The sequence below is a fragment of the Mirounga angustirostris genome, unplaced genomic scaffold, assembly GCF_029215605.1.
Source record: "Mirounga angustirostris isolate CCGP_5_RB_7025 unplaced genomic scaffold, mMirAng1.0.hap1 SCAF_7, whole genome shotgun sequence".
Lineage (NCBI taxonomy): Eukaryota > Metazoa > Chordata > Mammalia > Carnivora > Phocidae > Mirounga > Mirounga angustirostris.
This window is the reverse complement of record NW_026991715.1, coordinates 73,050,356-73,068,886: the sequence shown is the minus strand read 5'-3', so window position 1 is coordinate 73,068,886 and position 18,531 is coordinate 73,050,356. Positions and strand designations below refer to the sequence as shown.

The 18,531-nt window shown below is 35.5% G+C and overlaps 1 protein-coding gene across 17 annotated transcripts in view; it reads left to right on the top strand.

Moving 5' to 3' along the window:
• ARB2A (ARB2 cotranscriptional regulator A) overlaps positions 1 to 18,531 on the top strand; it is a 405,614-nt gene that overhangs the window by 36,232 nt on the left and 350,851 nt on the right. For 15 of the 17 annotated variants that reach the window (XM_054512868.2, XM_054512892.2, XM_045898586.3 and 12 more), the window contains 2 exons: positions 5,613 to 5,714; positions 9,974 to 10,074. In XM_054512868.2, the coding sequence (XP_054368843.2) occupies positions 5,613 to 5,714; positions 9,974 to 10,074 (203 nt within the window). The remainder of the gene's footprint in view (positions 1 to 5,612; positions 5,715 to 9,973; positions 10,075 to 18,531) is intronic. The other 2 variants (XM_064596387.1, XM_064596386.1) reach the window with 1 other exon arrangement.

Here is an 18,531-nt window from a genome sequence, read left to right as displayed (position 1 = left end):
TTTATGTGTTGATATTATATCTTATGAGTTTCCTAGAGTCATTTAATAGTTCTAGGAATTTTGGGGGTAGGTTCCTTGATATTTGATTATGTAAACCATCATGTCATTTGCACATTGGACAGTATGCCTTTTATTTCCTTTCTTACTGTTTTTGTACTTGCTAGGATTCCTAATACTATATGTAATAAGAATAGTGAGAAAATGAACATTCTCTCCTTGTTCACCAGGGGTAATAGTGAATGGTGACACTCCCATTTTACCCCTTTATTTTTAGACCTGTAGATTATGGCTAGGGGGAAACAGCTGACATTGGACACTGATTCTGAGTATGTACAGCCTTCTGGAGAATCTTGCTCAGCCCAGCAAGGTTCTCTCACCTCGCTGGCAATGTAATGAATCTTCAAAAGGCCATTTCACCATTCTCTCAAACTAGCTGTTTCAGGATAGTGGGGAAAATGGTAAGACCAATGAATTTCATGAGCATGGGACCATTGCTGCCTGTCTTTTGCTGTGAAGTGAGCTCCTTGATCAGAAGCAATGCTATGTGGAATACCATGATGGTAGATAAGGCATTCTGTAACTCCACAAATAGTAGATACGGCAGAAGCATTACATGTGGGGAAGACAAATCTGTAAGTCAGAGAAAGTGTCTTTTCCAGTAAGAACAAAATGTTGCTTTTTTTTTTTTTTTAAGATTTTATTTATTTATTTGTCAGAGAGAGAGAGCACAAGCAGGGGGAGCGGCAGGAAGAGGGAGAAGCAGGCTCCTTGATGAGCAGGGAGGCCGATGTGGGACTCAGTCCCAGGACCCTGAGCCGAAAGTAGACATTTAACCCACTGAGCCACCCAGGCATCCACAGAATGTTGCTTCTTTCATAATGTATGTGGTCTGATGTAATCCACTGTGACCAGGTAGCTGATTGATCACTTTCGGGAATGATGCCATATTGGCTTACACTAAGGGTTGTTCTTTGCTGCTGGCAGATTGGGCAATCAGTAATGGCTGTAGCCAGGTTGGCTTTGGTGTGTGTAAGTTCATAGTGACGAGACCATACATAACATCCATCTCTGCCACCGTGGCCACTTTGTTCATGAGCCCATTGGGCAATGACAGGGGTGGCTGGGGAGAGAGGCTGACTGGTCTCCACAGAAGGAGTCATCTTATCCACTTGATTATTAATATCTTCCTCTTTTGAGTCACCTTTTAGTGAGCATTAATTTCCTTGGCACCAGTTTTCCATTCCTTCCAGGTCCCTGACCATCCATTGTTCCATACCCTTAATATTTATTCCCACACATGTTCTCTGGATTTCTGTCATTATAAATTAGAAAAACCAGGTAGTTCTTTTGTTGTGTTGGGTGTTGTGTACCTCCTTATGAGTCACACTTTATACCTCACATTTAGTGGCCTGCTGTGACTTAAGTGTAGTTGAAAGTCTAGATGCAAAGAGGGCTTTGGGCTGTGGGTCCTGAAAAGAATCAGCTTTTTTTTTTCTTTCTTTTAATTGAGAGAGCAAGAACGAGTGAGGGGGAGGGGAAGAGGCAGAGGGAGAAGCAAGTGACTACCCGCTGAGCAGGGAGCTCGATGTGGGGCTCTATCCCAGGACCCTGAGATCATTACCTGAGCTGAATGAAGTCAGATGCTTAACCCACTGAGCCACCCAGGCGCCCTGAGAATCACCTTTCTTGCCTGGCAACAGCCTCAGGGGAGGGCATTACAGTTTCCTTAGGCAACAAAGGTTAATTTTCCCAGACTAAGGTAGAGAGACCACTTCTACTGAGGGTGGGAAAGCTTCTTCATTGACAAAGAATTACCAGAATTTAGAGAGTCATTGTCTCCAGCTGCATCAGGGTTTTCCCACATGTCCCCATTCCAATTTGCAGGACCCCGTTCTTTCTCAGTCAGTGTCCTCACTTTTACAATGGACACTTGTGAGGCTGGTAGTTCTGCTTGCATTATAATTCAGCTAGTTGCAGGATGAGACTCTGTTTGATTTTTAACAATCTCAGCCCTTCAGCTACAAGAGATAAGGGTTACCTTCAGGGCACACTTAGAAAATTAGAGGTTATTTATGCTGTGCTGAGCTCGGTATTTGAATTCCTGAATTTGTCCATTTTTTCCACTTCCTTGTCCAGTGACCTTAGGAGCAACCAACCAATTTCATTATGTTGTTAGTTTTCTGAAAGTGTTTGAAAGTGTCATGTACATACTCATCCAGATTCAAATGTCAAATCTCATCCAGAAACACCTCCACAGACACACTCAGAGGAAGGTTTAACCAAATATCTGGGTATGGCATGGCTCCGTCAAGTTGACACATAAAATTAACCATCCCATTCCTCTGTCTTTGGACACTTCGGTTGTTTCTTGGCTATTGTGAATAATGCTGCCATGAACATGAGTGTACAGATATCTGTTTAAGTCTCTGTTTTCATTTATTCTGGGTATCAAGTGGTATTTTTATCCATTTATTGCATAGGCTTAGTTGAAGTTTAGAATTCTATTTGCTGAATCACTTTAATCACCAGAGGCATGTTTTAGAAAAAACACTTGTGTTACATCTGATGCATATTTAAGTTATATGGATTCAGTCATACTGTATTTTATAGGTGAATGAAGGTATTTTTAATGGAAATGTTTTATTATACTTGATTTTTGCCTAATCCACTGCCTTTGGAACCCAGTGTCTATGTAAAATGCAGCTTATAGTATTGCTTTCTTTTTAAAAAGCAGGAAAAATAATTTCTGACATTTTCATTCTACATGTCTTCTCAATGCTAATGAAATAAAAAAATACCTATATCTGGTTCCCTTGTTAATAGAGGAGAAGTTTGAAGAATGCCTATTTATTTAGTTTTCATTTTGTCATTTATAGGAACATATCAAGCAGAGCAAAAGCATATTTCTATATTTATAACTTTATAAGGTAAGGGAGAGAGGGGCAGAATATTTTAGGGTTGATATGGCACATAGAGTAAGTATGGTGATTTTGAAAGAGCATTGAGTTAGATATTGGAAACTACATCTATTCCATTAACCACACTGTACTATTAAGGTATAATTTTGGACAAGCCATTTTTCCTCTCTGAGCTCATTTCCTCATCTGAAAGACAGTGAAGGTGATAATACATGCTACTATATTATAGGGTTGTCATGATCAAGTGAGATAAAGTATGTGAAAACTTTAAATTGGTATGTAGATGTTAGGTGGCATTTTATGATCTGAGCTGATAGACAAAATGGCTGTTAGACATAATATATCTGTTTATATATTAGATGGTTGCTGTGTGTCTGATTAAAAGGTTTCTAAGTTTTGAACTGTAGATGACTATAGTGAAGGAGCCTCAACTCATTGGAAAGAAAGAAGAATTTTCTAACCACTCCAAGCCATTTTTGCTATTAAAAAATCTTCTATTTTACTCTGTTTTGCAAAGAATTACATGGTGTTCAGAAATTCACTAATGAATCAGAAATTTGTCAGCCTATATCCCTTTTTTAGCCCGGTATGTATATTATGTGACATTTCCATTTTACTAGAGAATTTGTAAACATTTTTTATTTTTGAATTTTGAAGATGTTATATTTTTATGTGAGTCGAGGTTTATTTGATATAGCAGTTTGAAGAGTACTAAAAAATGATTTTTTTGATGGCTTATCTTTATGTCCTACAAAAAGAGACTAGAGACTAGAGGTAGACAAACTACTTTTTTCTTTGGCATATTTTGATGTTCCATACAGATGGATTTGTTATATCTCTGTAAGAGATAGAAATAAAGTGTTTCTTCTGAGATAATTCTTTTGTAGGAAAAGGGACTAGTTTGCTTTATTACATATCCTAGAAGCTGGTTTCTCCTCAGGAACTTGAGTTAGAATGCAAAATCTCGAAACCTAAACTTTTAAAAAAAAATCTTTTCTTTGGAACAATAAATTTGAAGTTTATCTTTTTGTTTTTCTGAGTTTTGGTATAACTCTCTTATGACATATAGTAAGAATTTTTGCCTCATCCTATAATAAGAGCCTAAAAGATATCATTAAATACTTGTTGGCAGACTGATTCTAGGCTGGGGCAGGGAAAAGATAAGCCTAGAGCAAGCATCTTGTAACACAAAATAAAGGAATATTTAAAAAGCAAAAAGATAAGAGCATGTCAAACAGTTATAGGAGCCAGCTGGAGGAGCTTACAACTGTGGCCATTGCTGGAACAATTTGACCAACAAAATAAATGATGTAGTATATATTGTAACCCAAAGTATATAATAAATATCCATCATTCAATACTGATATAAATAAGATTGAATAACTATAAATGGAGGAAGAGAGACAAAAATTTCATACAGAAGAATTACAAATAATATATGTAGATATTCTCTACTCCACAAGGTAGAGTATAATTCCACCTCTTCCTCTTTGAATGTGGGCTAGACTTACTCACTTCCAAGGAATGAATAGATTATGGAAAGGGAAAAATAGTAACTTCATAGCTGAGAAGTCTGGCAGACACTGTCGTAGCCAACTGATGGAGATTAACATCCCCAGTGATGTCCCTTGGATATCACGTTCCCCTTGATATGATGTGATAAAAGGGGCAGTTTACCTCTGTGGTAATCTTTCTAAAAACCTGTAACCCTAGTCTAATCACAAAATTAAAAAAAAAAAAAATCAAACACACCTAAACTGAGGGTCATTCTATAAAATACCTAAGCAGTATTCCTCAAAAGAGTCAAGATCATGGAAAAGAGGCAAAGACTGGAATCTGTCACAGACCCAGAGGAGATTGACATACATGACAGCTGCATGCAGTGTGGTATCCTGGATGGAATCCTGGAATAGAAAATGGACATTAATGGGAAAACTGATGAATAATTTCTGGGCTTAGTTAATAGGAACATACAGATGTTGGTTTCTTCACTTTCACAAATGTACCCTGGTAATGTAGGATGTTAACAATAGGGGAAACTGGGTAAAGGACATACAGACACTATCTGTACTTTCTTCCAACTTTTCTGTAAATCCAAAATGATTTCAAAATAAAATGTTTATTTAAAAAATTTTGTTGACAATTTTTTTTATTGTATGGAAATCAAATGGTGTGAAGAATAAAAACTGCTTTGTGTTAACCACATTTTCTCCAGTTAGCATGTTGTATTTTAATATTGTGCTTTTTCCTGTAAAAATGGAATAATGTGCTATATTACCCCTATTTAAATTTGTAAGTTTCCTTATTCATAAATAGTAGTTTCATCTTTATGTAAGATTTAGTGACCATTTAAAAGACCCAAAACTTTAAACTATAGATGGACGTTAGTAAGATAAAAATTAATAGCTGAATATTTTGAGAGGAAGAAGTTAATAATTTACTGTAGTGGTACATGAGATCTAAAATTGTGATTGTTTTGGAAATTATGATTTTGAAAGTACTTTTGATATTGTCATGATATAGCACTTGGGGAACTTAAAATTTAAAAAATTATCAATAAGGCAACACATAAAAAGTAATCTGGTAGAACAAAAGAATACTTAAAATAATCAGAAATCTTTGTTATTAACTTTGTTATTAAAATATAACTTTGTTAAGAAAATGAATGTAAGCGCATTTCATATTCTTTTCTAGATTTATTATCTAGGATTGATTTGGATGAGCTAATGAAAAAAGATGAACCACCTCTTGATTTTCCTGATACCCTGGAAGGATTTGAATATGCTTTTAATGAAAGTAAGTGGTTGTATGCTACATACAAGATTTAGTTATGCTAATAGAATCATAGGACAGATATTATTCGCTATTTTTATTTGCAAGTTAGAATATTTTATGTATTTCATTTAAGAAATAATGACTTCTCCCTTTGCGGTGAAATTCTTCACTCAAGCAAAAGAACCAAATTGTAATTTCCCATAATTGTCAAGTCACTTAAACCAAAAGACATGAATTTGATTTGACTGAATGTATTTCAACCCTGAGCTTTCAACTCTCTGGCATCCAATTAGAACTCCAATTAAGTTATATAGAAAGATGCTACTTTTTCACATATTTAAAGTTAAATGGCTAGCAATTATCATCTGTGATAATATTTTAAAGCATAACACTCAGTTTTCCATGATTTTTTAAAAATCCATCCTTATTTTAAAATTTATTTTTATAAAGATTGATTATTTATTTATTTATTTGAGAGAGAGCGAGAGCAAGAATGAGAGACAGAGAGACAGAGAGAAGCCGACTCCCCGCTGAGCAGAGAGCCCGACACAGCTCGATTGATCCCAGGATCCCCAGATCATGATCTAAGCCAAAGGCAGGCGCTTAACTGACTGAGCCACCCAGGCACCCTGTTTATTTTAAATTTATTAATTAAAGTCTGAATAATAAATGCACTTGAGGTTTGGAAGAACATACCATAAGTTACAAGGATGTTTCTGAAACAAATAATTAAGATTCCCTGAATTAATAACATACTGTTAACACTTGAAGAGTACTATTGTTACAGGCTTGGTAGCGTTTACGTTGTAGCTTTCTATTTGTTGCTCCACATCAACTAAATTGGTGATTTGTTATCATTGTGGTAGTGGATATCCCTTCTTATAGGTATCAGGATTTATAGTGACAGTCTCTGTGTACTAGAAGATTAATTGATTTTAAACAGATGATATTAGAAACTTTGATCTCTTTTCTGATGTTAGTTTTCATGCTTTTTAATAAAGGATATCTTAATACCAAGATATATATAAGTAGTAATATTTTGTTTTTTCAAATTTCTTTATATTTTAATTAACAGAACCAAATGAGCATTTAGACTAAAATTGTCTTTATTCCTTTAAAATGATTCCTAGATTCCTTCAGAACAGGAATTGGATGGGGTGTTGGTATTGTGGGTAAATCATAGAACTATGTTTGCTTTGTGGATATAGGACATCAGTTTTCGCTAAAGTCTATGTTTCATCTTCTGTGAATATTTTTTAAAGTGAGTAAAAAAACAAAGAAAGAATACACTTTTTTTTTAAGTAGGCTCCACACCCAATAGGGGGCTTGAATTCATGACCCTGAGATCAAGAGTTGCATGCTCTACCAACTGAGCTAGCCATGTGCTCCAGAAGCAATAAACTTTTATCTTCCCCTTTCTTACCAGATACATACACACATCTTTTCACACACTTGTACACCCTTGCATGTATTTACCTTGCATTCACACTTATGTACATACCTATACCTTTGCATACACATGTGTCCTTTCATGTACATATACCTCAAATGTGTGTGCATCCTTGAACACACGTACCATTCATTTTATAAGTATCTTGGACATTGTCTTGCATTAACATAGACTAAGAGTATGAGGCAGAAATACTTGAATTCTAAGGAGAGAATGTCACTTTTAAGGATCTTTTTTAGTTTGATACAGTTCACCTTTGAATTTGGGTTAATGGTGAATATTTTTTCAAAGAGGTGAATATTTGGAAACAAGAAACTGGGTCTCAATATGAAACCTCTAAAAGGGCAATTCTAACTTAGTATCTTTGGGGACTTCTTTTTTAACTTTATGATGACAAAAACTTTTATGAAAGCTTTGAAATTGAACTTTCATTACCTGATTGAAGAAGTTTCTAATTTTTCTAAAGGATTTTAAAGTAGTTAGTTGGATAAAAGATGAATTTGGATACAAATTTTATTCTAAGCCAAACAATTTGTAACAAAGGGGAAGAGTTTTTTTTTAACCTACATCAAATTGATACCTTATTCTTGCAAATCACTGTGCCTTTTCAAATACACCTGTGTTTCCCATTGTTGTAATTGTATAAGGCCCAGCTTAGATATCCTTGCTGATGAAGAAGCTGAAGGCTTTTCCCCTTTTCCCCTCACCTATACTCCCTCTGCTCTGGTGCAGTACACTTTTATATCACTAAAAAAAATAATTGGACTTGAGGCAGACCATTTGAGTTTGAATATCGTCTTCCATAATACCTGATATTTATTGAACTCTTAATACATGCCAGGAAGTATCCTAAATACTTTCAATTTATTAATTCATTTAGGCAAGTGATAGCCTCTTTGAGGTCCTAGACTCCATAACAAATCTGATAAAATATATGGATACAGTTCCCAGAATAGCACACATTTTAGGTATACATGTGAAACTTTACAGCAGATTTTAGGGGACCCTAAGCTAAAGTATCCTAAATCAGACCTTTGACAGTCACTGGAGAGATTGTCCAAACCTTTGAGAAATGCCATAATTGCAAACAAAAATATAACATAAGTGATCCAGATGTTTTTTCTGGATAAGAACTTGCTCACTTTCTTTGACTCTTAACCTTCTTTTCACTTTTAACACTAGTGCTAATAGGTGGCTATTTTGACAGTCCCATTTTCCTACAGAATCCAAAAAAGAGTGTTCTAGTGATCTAACACGGTGTCTCATGTTGAGAGTATTAAAAACTTTACAAATAAGGATTAGCCCTTGTTTTGCATATTTAAAAAGGCAGTTTTGTGTGTGGTGAAATTGATTCATAAAAATAGTGAAGTAGTTTTACTTGGAGTAGTATATTTCCAGGGTTCAGTTTTAGTGCCATAATTTTCCTTTCAACATTTTGTCCACTCCTGCATGCCCTCATTGAATAAAAATCAAATACTAAGTTCCACTTTGCATGTCATGTCCCTTTTTGGGCTCTAAACCCTTTCTTGTGCTTCACTGCTCTTAGCATAAAGTCCAGATCCAGTAGTTTGAGCCTTCTGCTTTTTGATCCCAACATGTTCTCCAGTGTTCTGCAGTTTGGCTCAGTACTTCTTTTTGTTTCTGTTAAAATGGATAATTCACTGTTATTTGGATGTTCTGTCCATTTTTCACAGTTTTGTTTAAATTGCTGGGTAGAGGCAGGGGAGAGTAGGTTAAAGTAATTGGCCTGTGGTCTGTTTCTCTCCTGATTACCAACAGCACGCTTCTGGGACAGAAAGAACACAGGTGGCCTGGTCTTTTCTCCTTATAAACATGCTGATATTGTAATCTTTTTGTGAATACAGACTATTGTATGCTATGAGCAGAGTCTTTATCTATGGAAGACTTTGAGCAGGATGACTGGTTTGCTTATGGTAAACTAACGTATAATCTGTGGATATTTGAAGTAAATTTCTCTGAAGAATATCATAGAAGCAGTAACACTCTCTGGCACATAAAATTGAAGTATTTTGTAACCAAATGCTTACCAATGTATGAGGTAACCTTTTTGCCTCACTTAAAGACCTCACCTACTCTGGACCAGAGGGTGCTGGCAGTGAGACGCAAGGACCCGGGAAGAAATGCCTCTCCAGCTTTTCCTTGCCTGTGCCTCTGGATTGCTTATTCCCTTGATATTATTAGCAAAGTTATTACCGGTAAAATTTCTGAAGTGAGTGTGTCTGCCTTGACAGTCCAAACCAGTGTCGGCTCACTGCTTTTCTCCAATGTTCATTTGAAATCTTAACCATACCTCAAGGCCTAGTTGAGAAATCTCACTGGGACCTCTGAACCTATTGTAACCTATAGGGATCTTCCCATTTTTCCAAACTCATTTTAGACTTTATCGTCTACATGAGTTGCCTGTGGCAGTTTTTGGATTGTTGACTTACTTCATTCTTGCTTAACTTCCTGAAAAGCTGCTTAACTTTTTGATATTTATGCTTTTACTCCTCCGGTAACCTCTAAGCTTAGGAACTGAGGCCGTGTTCATGGCTGTAGCTAGCCAAGATCCTTATACATGATAGGCCCTCAAATGTTAATTTGCTTTAGAGAAATGAAGGTCAAAAGCCACAGCATTTGAGTAGTTGGGACCATTCTTTTATAGTAGTTAGATGTTTGCATCATGTTAATATTTGAAGGAAAAATGTAAAGAAAAAATGAAACTTCTGAGAAAGTTATTTTAAATTTTTATCAGACATTATTTGTTATATTTTTCATATTATTATAAATATACTCTGAATCATAGCAATACTATTTGTTTATCTTCTAGAGGGGCAGTTAAGACACATAAAAACTGGGGAACCATTTGTTTTTAACTACCGGGAAGACTTGCACAGGTGGAACCAGAAAAGATACGAAGCTCTAGGAGAGGTATGGTCATATATTCAACTTTAAACTTTTTTTTTTTTTTCCAATTTTGAATAGTCAGAATAAAGGTTTTGAAGCTAAAGCATATCTTGAAGTCTTTCTTTTAAAAAAAAGTGATTTTAAAAACATTTTGCATTTTTTTGTTTATTTCAATGGTTATGTTTGAAACATATTCTCAGTTTCAAAGTTTATGTTTTTATGTAAACATATCCTTCCCGTAACCCTAATATTTTGTAGTGAGTTATTACATCAGAAAACAAATTCATGCCAAGTTTTATCCTTTAAATGTTTTTAAAGAGGTTGAATCCTCCACCCTGCCAGGCGGGATAAGTGTTCTTTTAAGTGCTTATCTTTAAAAAAAATAAATAAATAAGTTACCTATGTTAATTATGTGAGGTGATGGATGTGTTAATTGTATTAATCTTGTTTATCATTCTATAATGTATGTATATATCAAATCATCACAGTCAGTTATTCCTCAATAAAGGTTAAAAAAAAGGTGCTTATCTGTGTGAAGATTGATATTTACTTGGCTAATAAATTGGGTCTAACCTACTACCTTTGACTTGATGGAGGATTAGGCCTTGTGACCATTTAGTTTCCTCACGTGGTACCAGTGGGAGGAACCCTTGAAAATGTCATTTGTCATTCAGGTGAATGTTCTGTTAAAGCCAAAAGTTTTATTCATTCTATGTCATATTAAGTAATTTTAATAAAATGCATATGGACACATTTGTTCAGTGTGATAACTGCATACTACTTTCGTTCTCTAAGGAAAAGCTGAAGTTCCTATATTCCTGTTTTGATTCTTTAAAACACTAGTTAGAATGAATTACTTGGTTGAACAGTAGCATAAAGAATACATGAAACTTGGTGTATGTTTGCTAGGAGAAAGTTCTCCATGGATTGCATTTCCGCATGTGTCTGAGCAAAGGTGCTGACAGCTTTTGTTGTGGACTACCTTTTTGAGGGTGTTTGTATTAGGAAACTGCTTGGAAGACAGAAATTGTGTCTTCCTCCAAGGCAGAGAGCAGATTTGTTAGCTGTCCAAGAAAATGCTTTCCCGTCCCCCACTGGGGGCAAAGAATGGGCAGGTTTGTTAGCAACCCCCTTATAAGATTGGGCTTCATAAATTTTGAGGTTCCTCAGCTATAATACAGTCCCACTGTGTGCTTAGCCTCTATCCTTGGCCTGTCCACATTGCCTCTTTGGGCTTTGAAGGACCAAAGAAAGAGATGAAAATAAGTTCATGCTGCTTGCCCTATAACTCAAGTAATAAAGTCTTTTGTCTCTGACACATGAGTCTAGTGTTTTTTGACAGTATCCATGAAATAGTAGCAGGCTAACTTGTTAGCTTGCAAACAGGATAAAATCTTAGGCCCTTCAAAGTTCTTGACATTGTTCTCTAGCATTTATAACTTAAGTATAATTAGTGCCCTGAATAATTTCTGCTGTACATGAGATGTTTGCCCATTTCCACATGAATTAACTATATGCTGCAGGCTAGTATTATGTTGATTCTAGAATATCCATACTATATGACCTTACAGAAGAACTGGGGATGTTTGTTTTGTTTTGTTTTTAAATAGGGCTTACAGTTTACTCTTTTCCCTGAGCCACACATATTTGTTCACTTGGACAGGTGCTGTTCTGTAAACAAACTTTGTCCTTTTTGGCATCTGCATCTTTTCCACCCTTAACCTGTATCCCCTAGCATCATCTCTGTCAAAATTTAGCAACTATGGGGCACCTGGGTGGCTCAGATGGTTAAGCGTCTGCCTTCAGCTCAGGTCATGATCCCAGGGTCCTGGGATCGAGCCCCACGTCGGGCTCCTGGCTCAGCGAGAAGCCTGCTTCTCCCTCTGCCTCTGCCTCTCTCCCTACTCATGCTTTCTCTCTCTCTGTCTGTATCTCTGTGTCTCAAATGAATAAATAAAATCTTTAAAAAAAGAAAAAAAGATAGTTAAAAAAAAAAATTTAGCAACTGTGTCTTATTAGATTATCCATGTACAAGTGATTCCTTTCTCCTAGATCTCCTACCGTATGTTCTTTGGACGTATGGATTGTCACAGGTTTAATTTTTGGTGGATCTTACTCCATGATAAAGTATTTTGAAGTTTCACTTTAATGATTATATATAGATAGAGATAAAATATTCTGCATTATCTAGATTTCCCACTTCCTGTGCCTGCATTCACATTTGTGTTCATGATCAAATTGGCCCCAAATGATCACCCCAAATCACAGGATTTATTCTGTAATGCAGTGTATTTTAAATTTAGATCAGTGGACCCCTGAGCTTCAAGTATCAATCCCTTTTGCTTCCCAATATATTTATCAAAAGTAAATATAACTTTCTAGCATAAAACTGTCACAACAAAAGATCCAAGGATTAGAGAAGGGAAGTCTGGTTGTTAGCATTTTGTTCCCTACCATCTTGCTTCTCATGTCTTATTTGAAATAACTTGTTTTCATTACTAATCTCACTGTTGAAGGTTGATTATTAATTGAATTTCATTTCCTACATTTTAGGATTGAGATGTATGAGTTCTAGTTATATACGAATAATAACACAATTTTCATTATAGTACATTTGTTTGGTGTTCATTATGGTGGGATTTAGTAATACATAGGTGGACCTATCTTTTTGTCCATATTCCTTCATTTCTATTTCTGAGCTATGCCTTCCAGTTAGATTTAACCACCTTACTATACTTCATTCATACCTCTTCCTGCCTTCAGGTTTTGGATCTGATGTCTCCTAGGAAGCCCTCTCTCATCTCCTCTACCGTTCTTTGTCTTTCTCTTTTCTCAATTTCCTTTCTTCTCATTCTCTTTTTCTGCCTTCTTGCCTTCTTTCAAGAAAGATTTAATGTGACCTTAAATGTGAATATTGCATTTAGCAATATTAAAAATTAAGTTAAAAATAATAAAATAGAATTAAAAAATGTTAGTAAACTAATGGCGTGAGTTTGCTTTCTTTCTCTTAAGATACTTTACTCTGTATTACAGTATTTTTTTATGCTTGTCTTTCAACAGTTTGGGGAAATTTTCTGTTCTCATGATATTTGTTGAATAGCAAATGAGTGTGATACAAATATATAAACTATAAATTCTAGACCTATGCATTTCAGGAAATTCCTTAATTTTAGGAATTTGAACATAAAGATAGGCTTTCTTATTGGAAGAAAGGAAAATGATATGCTAATGATAATTTTCCCATTTGTAGAACTAAAAAATTTTCAATTATTTTACTCTCATTCCCATTTAATTTCTAAGAGTTTCAGATGATTATAGCTTTGCTGATTAAAATTATTTGATTAAAAGTAGTCTGTATTTGTGGCATGTTCTGCTGGAAAATTTTTATTCTTCATAGTCAAACTCTAGACTTAATTTGCTATAATTCAAAAAATAGAAGTTCTTGTATGACTGTCCAAAGTTCCTAGAAAACAAATAAACCTTTGCATTTAAATTCTGGAAATAATTTAGTACTTCATGTTACCAGTGAGGTTGCTAGTTGCAGTAAGTGAGAATCTGTAGAAAGCATCTCACCACGTCCTGTACATAGAAGCATTGAAAAACCTCCTTCCTCCTCATTGATGGATAGGGTGGAATTCAGAAGAAAGTGCAAATTGGAGTTTGTTGCCTAGGAGTCTGCCTTAATAAATAGCTTCTGATATGCTTAAGATTGAAGTTTTAAGGAAACAGATTCTGACTTTAGCCAACAATCTAAACCAAACCCCTTCTGGTTTTTTTTCAGTGTGTTCCTACTAAATATCGAGTTTTGTCTTCACTAGAAAGCTACTATGTATGTTTCACAAATGCCGTTTTAGTTTATGTTTATTTCTCTCTTAAGGAGATTATTATAGCAGTCATTCAGCAGAAATTGTTTTTAAGACTTGCTCCTGAAATGCTCTGTCATTTCTATGTAAATTAAACTTATTGTGTAAGTAAAATAAACTGAGATGTCAGTTTGTTTTTAGAATGCAGTTCCATAACTACACAAAAGAATACTCTTTGCATTCACATAGTTACGTTTTTATACTCAAATGCTTTTGCTAATATGCATTTTTTTTTTTTTACTATCTACATATAGCTTGATAAAAATATGTAGCCTATAATAAGTTTGGATAATTTATCTAAATTTAGAAAGATACTGTCAGGGTTTAAGGAGGTGGGAGAGTGGTATGAAGGGGTAATTTTCAAAATAGAATTCTTCAGTATATATACTGGAGTTGAATGCCAGAGAATAATGTTTCTGGTAGGCTCAATCAGGAAGACTCCAAAGGCTGTCATATGTCAAGTAGTAAGTAGAATTTAGGTTTCAGGCTTCATTTGTAAAAACTAGCATGTAATTTGTGAAATTTTCCCAACTATCTCTTTTATATCAATACTGAATTACTATTAAGTGGAGAATTTATAATCCAGCAGAAATTCTAATGAAAGAGATTTGATTTTCTTAACTAATTTGGGTCTTCGCATTTCCTTTAATATTTATCTTAATTACCTCTTTAAGAATTAATAAATTGTCAGTGTGCTTAATAAGAGAATAGCAATGATTTGATAGTCTTATAAGCGTGGCTTTTTTTTTTCTTGGCTAGAATCACACAAAAACAACCAGGGGCGTAATTTTTTTTTTTTTTTTTCACCTGTGAAGCCATCTGGTCCTGCACTTTTGTTTGTTAGAAGTTTTTTGATTACTGATTCAATTTCTTTGCAGGTTGTCAATCTGTTCAAATTTTCTATTTCTTGCTGTTTCAGTTTTGGTAATTTAATATTTCTAAGAATTTACCTATTTCTTCTAGGTTGTCCAGTTTGCTGGTGTATAGTTTTTCATAATAGTCTCTTATAATCATTTGTATTTCTCTGGTGTTGGTTGTCATTTCTCCTCTCTCATTTGTGATTTTATTTATCTGAGTCCTTTCTCTTTTCTTTTTGCTAAGTCTGGCTAGAGGTTTATCAGTTTTATTGATTTTTTTCCCAAGAACCAGCTCCTGGTTTCATTGATCTGTTCTATTATTTTAGTTTCTATATTATGTATTTCTGCTCTAATCTTTATTATTGCTTTCCTTCCACTGGCTTTAAGCTTCATTTGTTGTTCTTTTTTAGCTCCTTTAAGGTGTGATCTTAGGTTATTTATTTAAGATTTTTCTTGCTTCTTGAGGTAGGCCTGTATTGCTATATACTTCCATCTGAGAACCACTTTTGCTGCATCAAGATTTTGTACCTTTGGGCTTTCATTTTCATTTTCCTCCATGTAATTTTTTTATTTCTTCTTTGATTTCTTGGTTGATCCATTTATTACCTAGTAGCATTTTATTTAACTTCCAGGTATTTGTAGTCTTTCCACATTTTTTCTTATGGTTGATCTCTAGTTTCATAGTGTTGTGGTCAGAAAAGATGTATGATCTGACTTTAATCTTTTGTTGAAACTTGTTTTGTGGCCTAATATGTGATATGTTCTGGAGAATGTTCCACGTGCACTTGAAAAGAATGTGTGTTCTGCTGTTTTAGGCTGGAAGTTCTGAATATATCTGTTAAATCTCTCTGGTCCAGTGTGTCATTCAAAGCCATTGTTTCCTTGTTTATTTTCCATTTAGATGATCTGTCCATTGACATAGTGGGGTGTTAAAGTCCCCCACTATTATTGTATTAATATTGATTAGTTCCTTTATGTTTGTTATTTTATGTATTTTGGTGCTCCCATGTTGGGTACATAAATATTTATAATTGTTATATCTTCTTGTTGGATTGACCCCTTTATTATTATATAGTGCCCTTCTTTGTCTCTTCTTACAGTCTTTGTTTTTTGTATTGTTTTTAAAGATTTTTTTTTAAAATTTATTTATTTGACAAACAGAGAGAGACAGCGAGAGAGGGAACACAAGCAGGGGGAGTGGGAGAGGGAGAAGCAGGCTTCCCGCCAAGCAGGGAGCCCGTTGCGGGGCTCGATCCCAGGACCCTGGGATCATGACCTGAGCCGAAGGCAGACGCTTAACAACTGAGCCACCCAGGTGCCCCAGTCTTTGTTTTAAAGTCTAGTTTGTCCAATATAAGTATTGCAACTCCAGCTTTCTTTTGACATTTATTTGCATCATAAGTGTTCTCCATCCCCTCCTTTTCAATCTGCGGGTATCTTTAGGTCTAAAATGATTCTCTTGGGGCTCCTGGGTGGCTCAGTCAGTTAAGGGTCTGCCTTCAGCTCAGGTCATGATCCCAGGGTCCCGCGATCAAGCACTGTATCATCATCATTGGGCTCCCTGCTTAGCAGGGAAACTGCTTCTCCCTACTCCCCCCTCTTGTGCTCTCTTTCTCATGCACACATGCTCTCTCTCTCTCTCACAAATAAATAAAAAATAAAATCTTTAAAATAATAAGATGAGTCTCTTGTAGGCAGCCTATAGGTGGGTCTTGTTTTTTATCCATTCTGACACCCTATGCCTTTTGATTGGAGTGTTTAGTCCAATAATTGATAGGTATTTATTGCCATTTTGTTGTTTGTTTTATGGTCGTTTTTGGAGGTTTTTGGAGGTTTTCTCTGATCCTTTCTTGTCTCTCTTTCATGTTTTTCTGATTTTCTGAGGTGATATATTTGGATTTCTTTCTCTTTATTCTTTGCATGTTTATTAGTGGCTTTTGATTTTGGTTACATTAGGTTTGTTTATATACTCTTCGGCATATAGCAGTCTCTATTAAGTTGATAGTCGTTTAAGTTTGAACCCATTCTTTCCTCTTCTCCTCCCCACAGTTTAGGGATATGTTATTATATTTTATATCCTTTTATTTTGTGAGTTCCTTGACTGATTTTTTTACAGGAATATTTGCTTTTGTGTTTCCTGCCTTTATACTGTTACTTTTGGTCTCTCCTTTTTACTCAAAGAGTCCCCTTTAACACTTTTTGTAGGGCTGGTTAAGTGGTCATGAACTCCCATAGCTTTTGTTTGTCTGGGAAACTCTTGATCTCTCCTTCTATTCTGAATGATAGCCTTGCTGGATATAGTATTCTTGGCTGCAGATTTTTCCCATTCAGCACTTTGAATATGTCATGCCACTCCCTTTTGGCTTGCCATGTTCTGTTGAAAATCTCCTGCTAGCCTTATGGGTTTTCCTTTGTAAGGTAATGACTTCTTTTGTCTTGTTTCTTTTAAGATTTTTTCTTTATCACTATATTTTGCCAATTAATTACAACATGTCTTGGTGTTGGCCCGCTTTTGTTGATTTTGATGGTTTTCTGAGCCTCCTGGATCTGGATGTGTTTCCTTTCCCAGATTAGGGAAGTTTTCAGCTATTATTTCTTCAAATAAATTTTCTGCCCCCTTTTCTCTCTCTTCTTCTGGGGCTCCTATAATATGAATCTTATTACATTTAATGTAGTCACTAAGTTCCCTAAGTCAGTTCTCATTTTGCATAATTCTTCTTTTTCTCTTTTGTTCAGCTACATAGCTTTCCATTAGTTTGTTTTCTTTTTTTTTTTTAATTTTATTTTATTATGTTATGTTAGTCACCATATAATACATCATTAGTTTTTGATGTGGTGATCCACAATTCATTGTTTTCGTATAACACCCAGTGCTCCATGCAGTACGTGCCCTCCTTAATACCCATCACCGGGCTTACCCATCCCCCCACCCCCTCCCCTCTAGAACCCTCAGTTTGTTTCTCAGAGTCCATAGTCTCTCATGGTTCATCTCTCCCTCCGATTTCCCCCCCTTCATTTTTCCCTTCCTTCTCCTAATGTCCTCCATGCTATTCCTTATGTTCCACAAATAAGCGAAACTATATGATAATTGACTTTCTCTGCTTGACTTATTTCACTTAGCACCCCCATTACTTTGTCTTCTATGTCATTAATTCATTCCTGTGCTTCTTCCAGCCTGCTGTTCATTGCATCACACGTGTTTTTAATCTAATTTATTGCACTCTTTATTCTCTGATTCTTTTTTTAAGTCTTTTATCTCTGTGGTAAGGGTCTCACTGATGTCTTCCATTCTTTTCTCAAGTCCAGTTAGTATCCTTATGTTTGTTTCTTTAAATTCTCCATTAGTCATGTTACTTATAACTGTTTGGTTTAGATCTCTGCCCATGTCCATATCTTGTTCTTTCATTTGGGGTAAATTCCTCTGTCTTCTCATTTTGTTTAAGTCTCTGCGTGCTTCTCTGTATTAGCAAAGCCAGTTATGTCTCCTGTTACTGAAAGTAATAGCTTTATAAAGAAGAGGTCATGTAATGCCTAGGGCCTGGCACTTTTGGGAGTGTCTCTAGTGTGTGCTGTCTGTGCTGTACTGTTGTTTTCTGGCTGTTGTGTCCTGCAGGCCAGTTGCCTGCAGTGGTTCTTCTTGCCTGCTCTTGGTAGTGTTTGGTCCCTGGCCAGAATGTGGTGAGTTTTAACTAGGTGTGCTCTGGTCTGCCTGTGAAATGAGACCTGTCACCACCTCCACCAGAACTGAGGCCTTGCAGAAC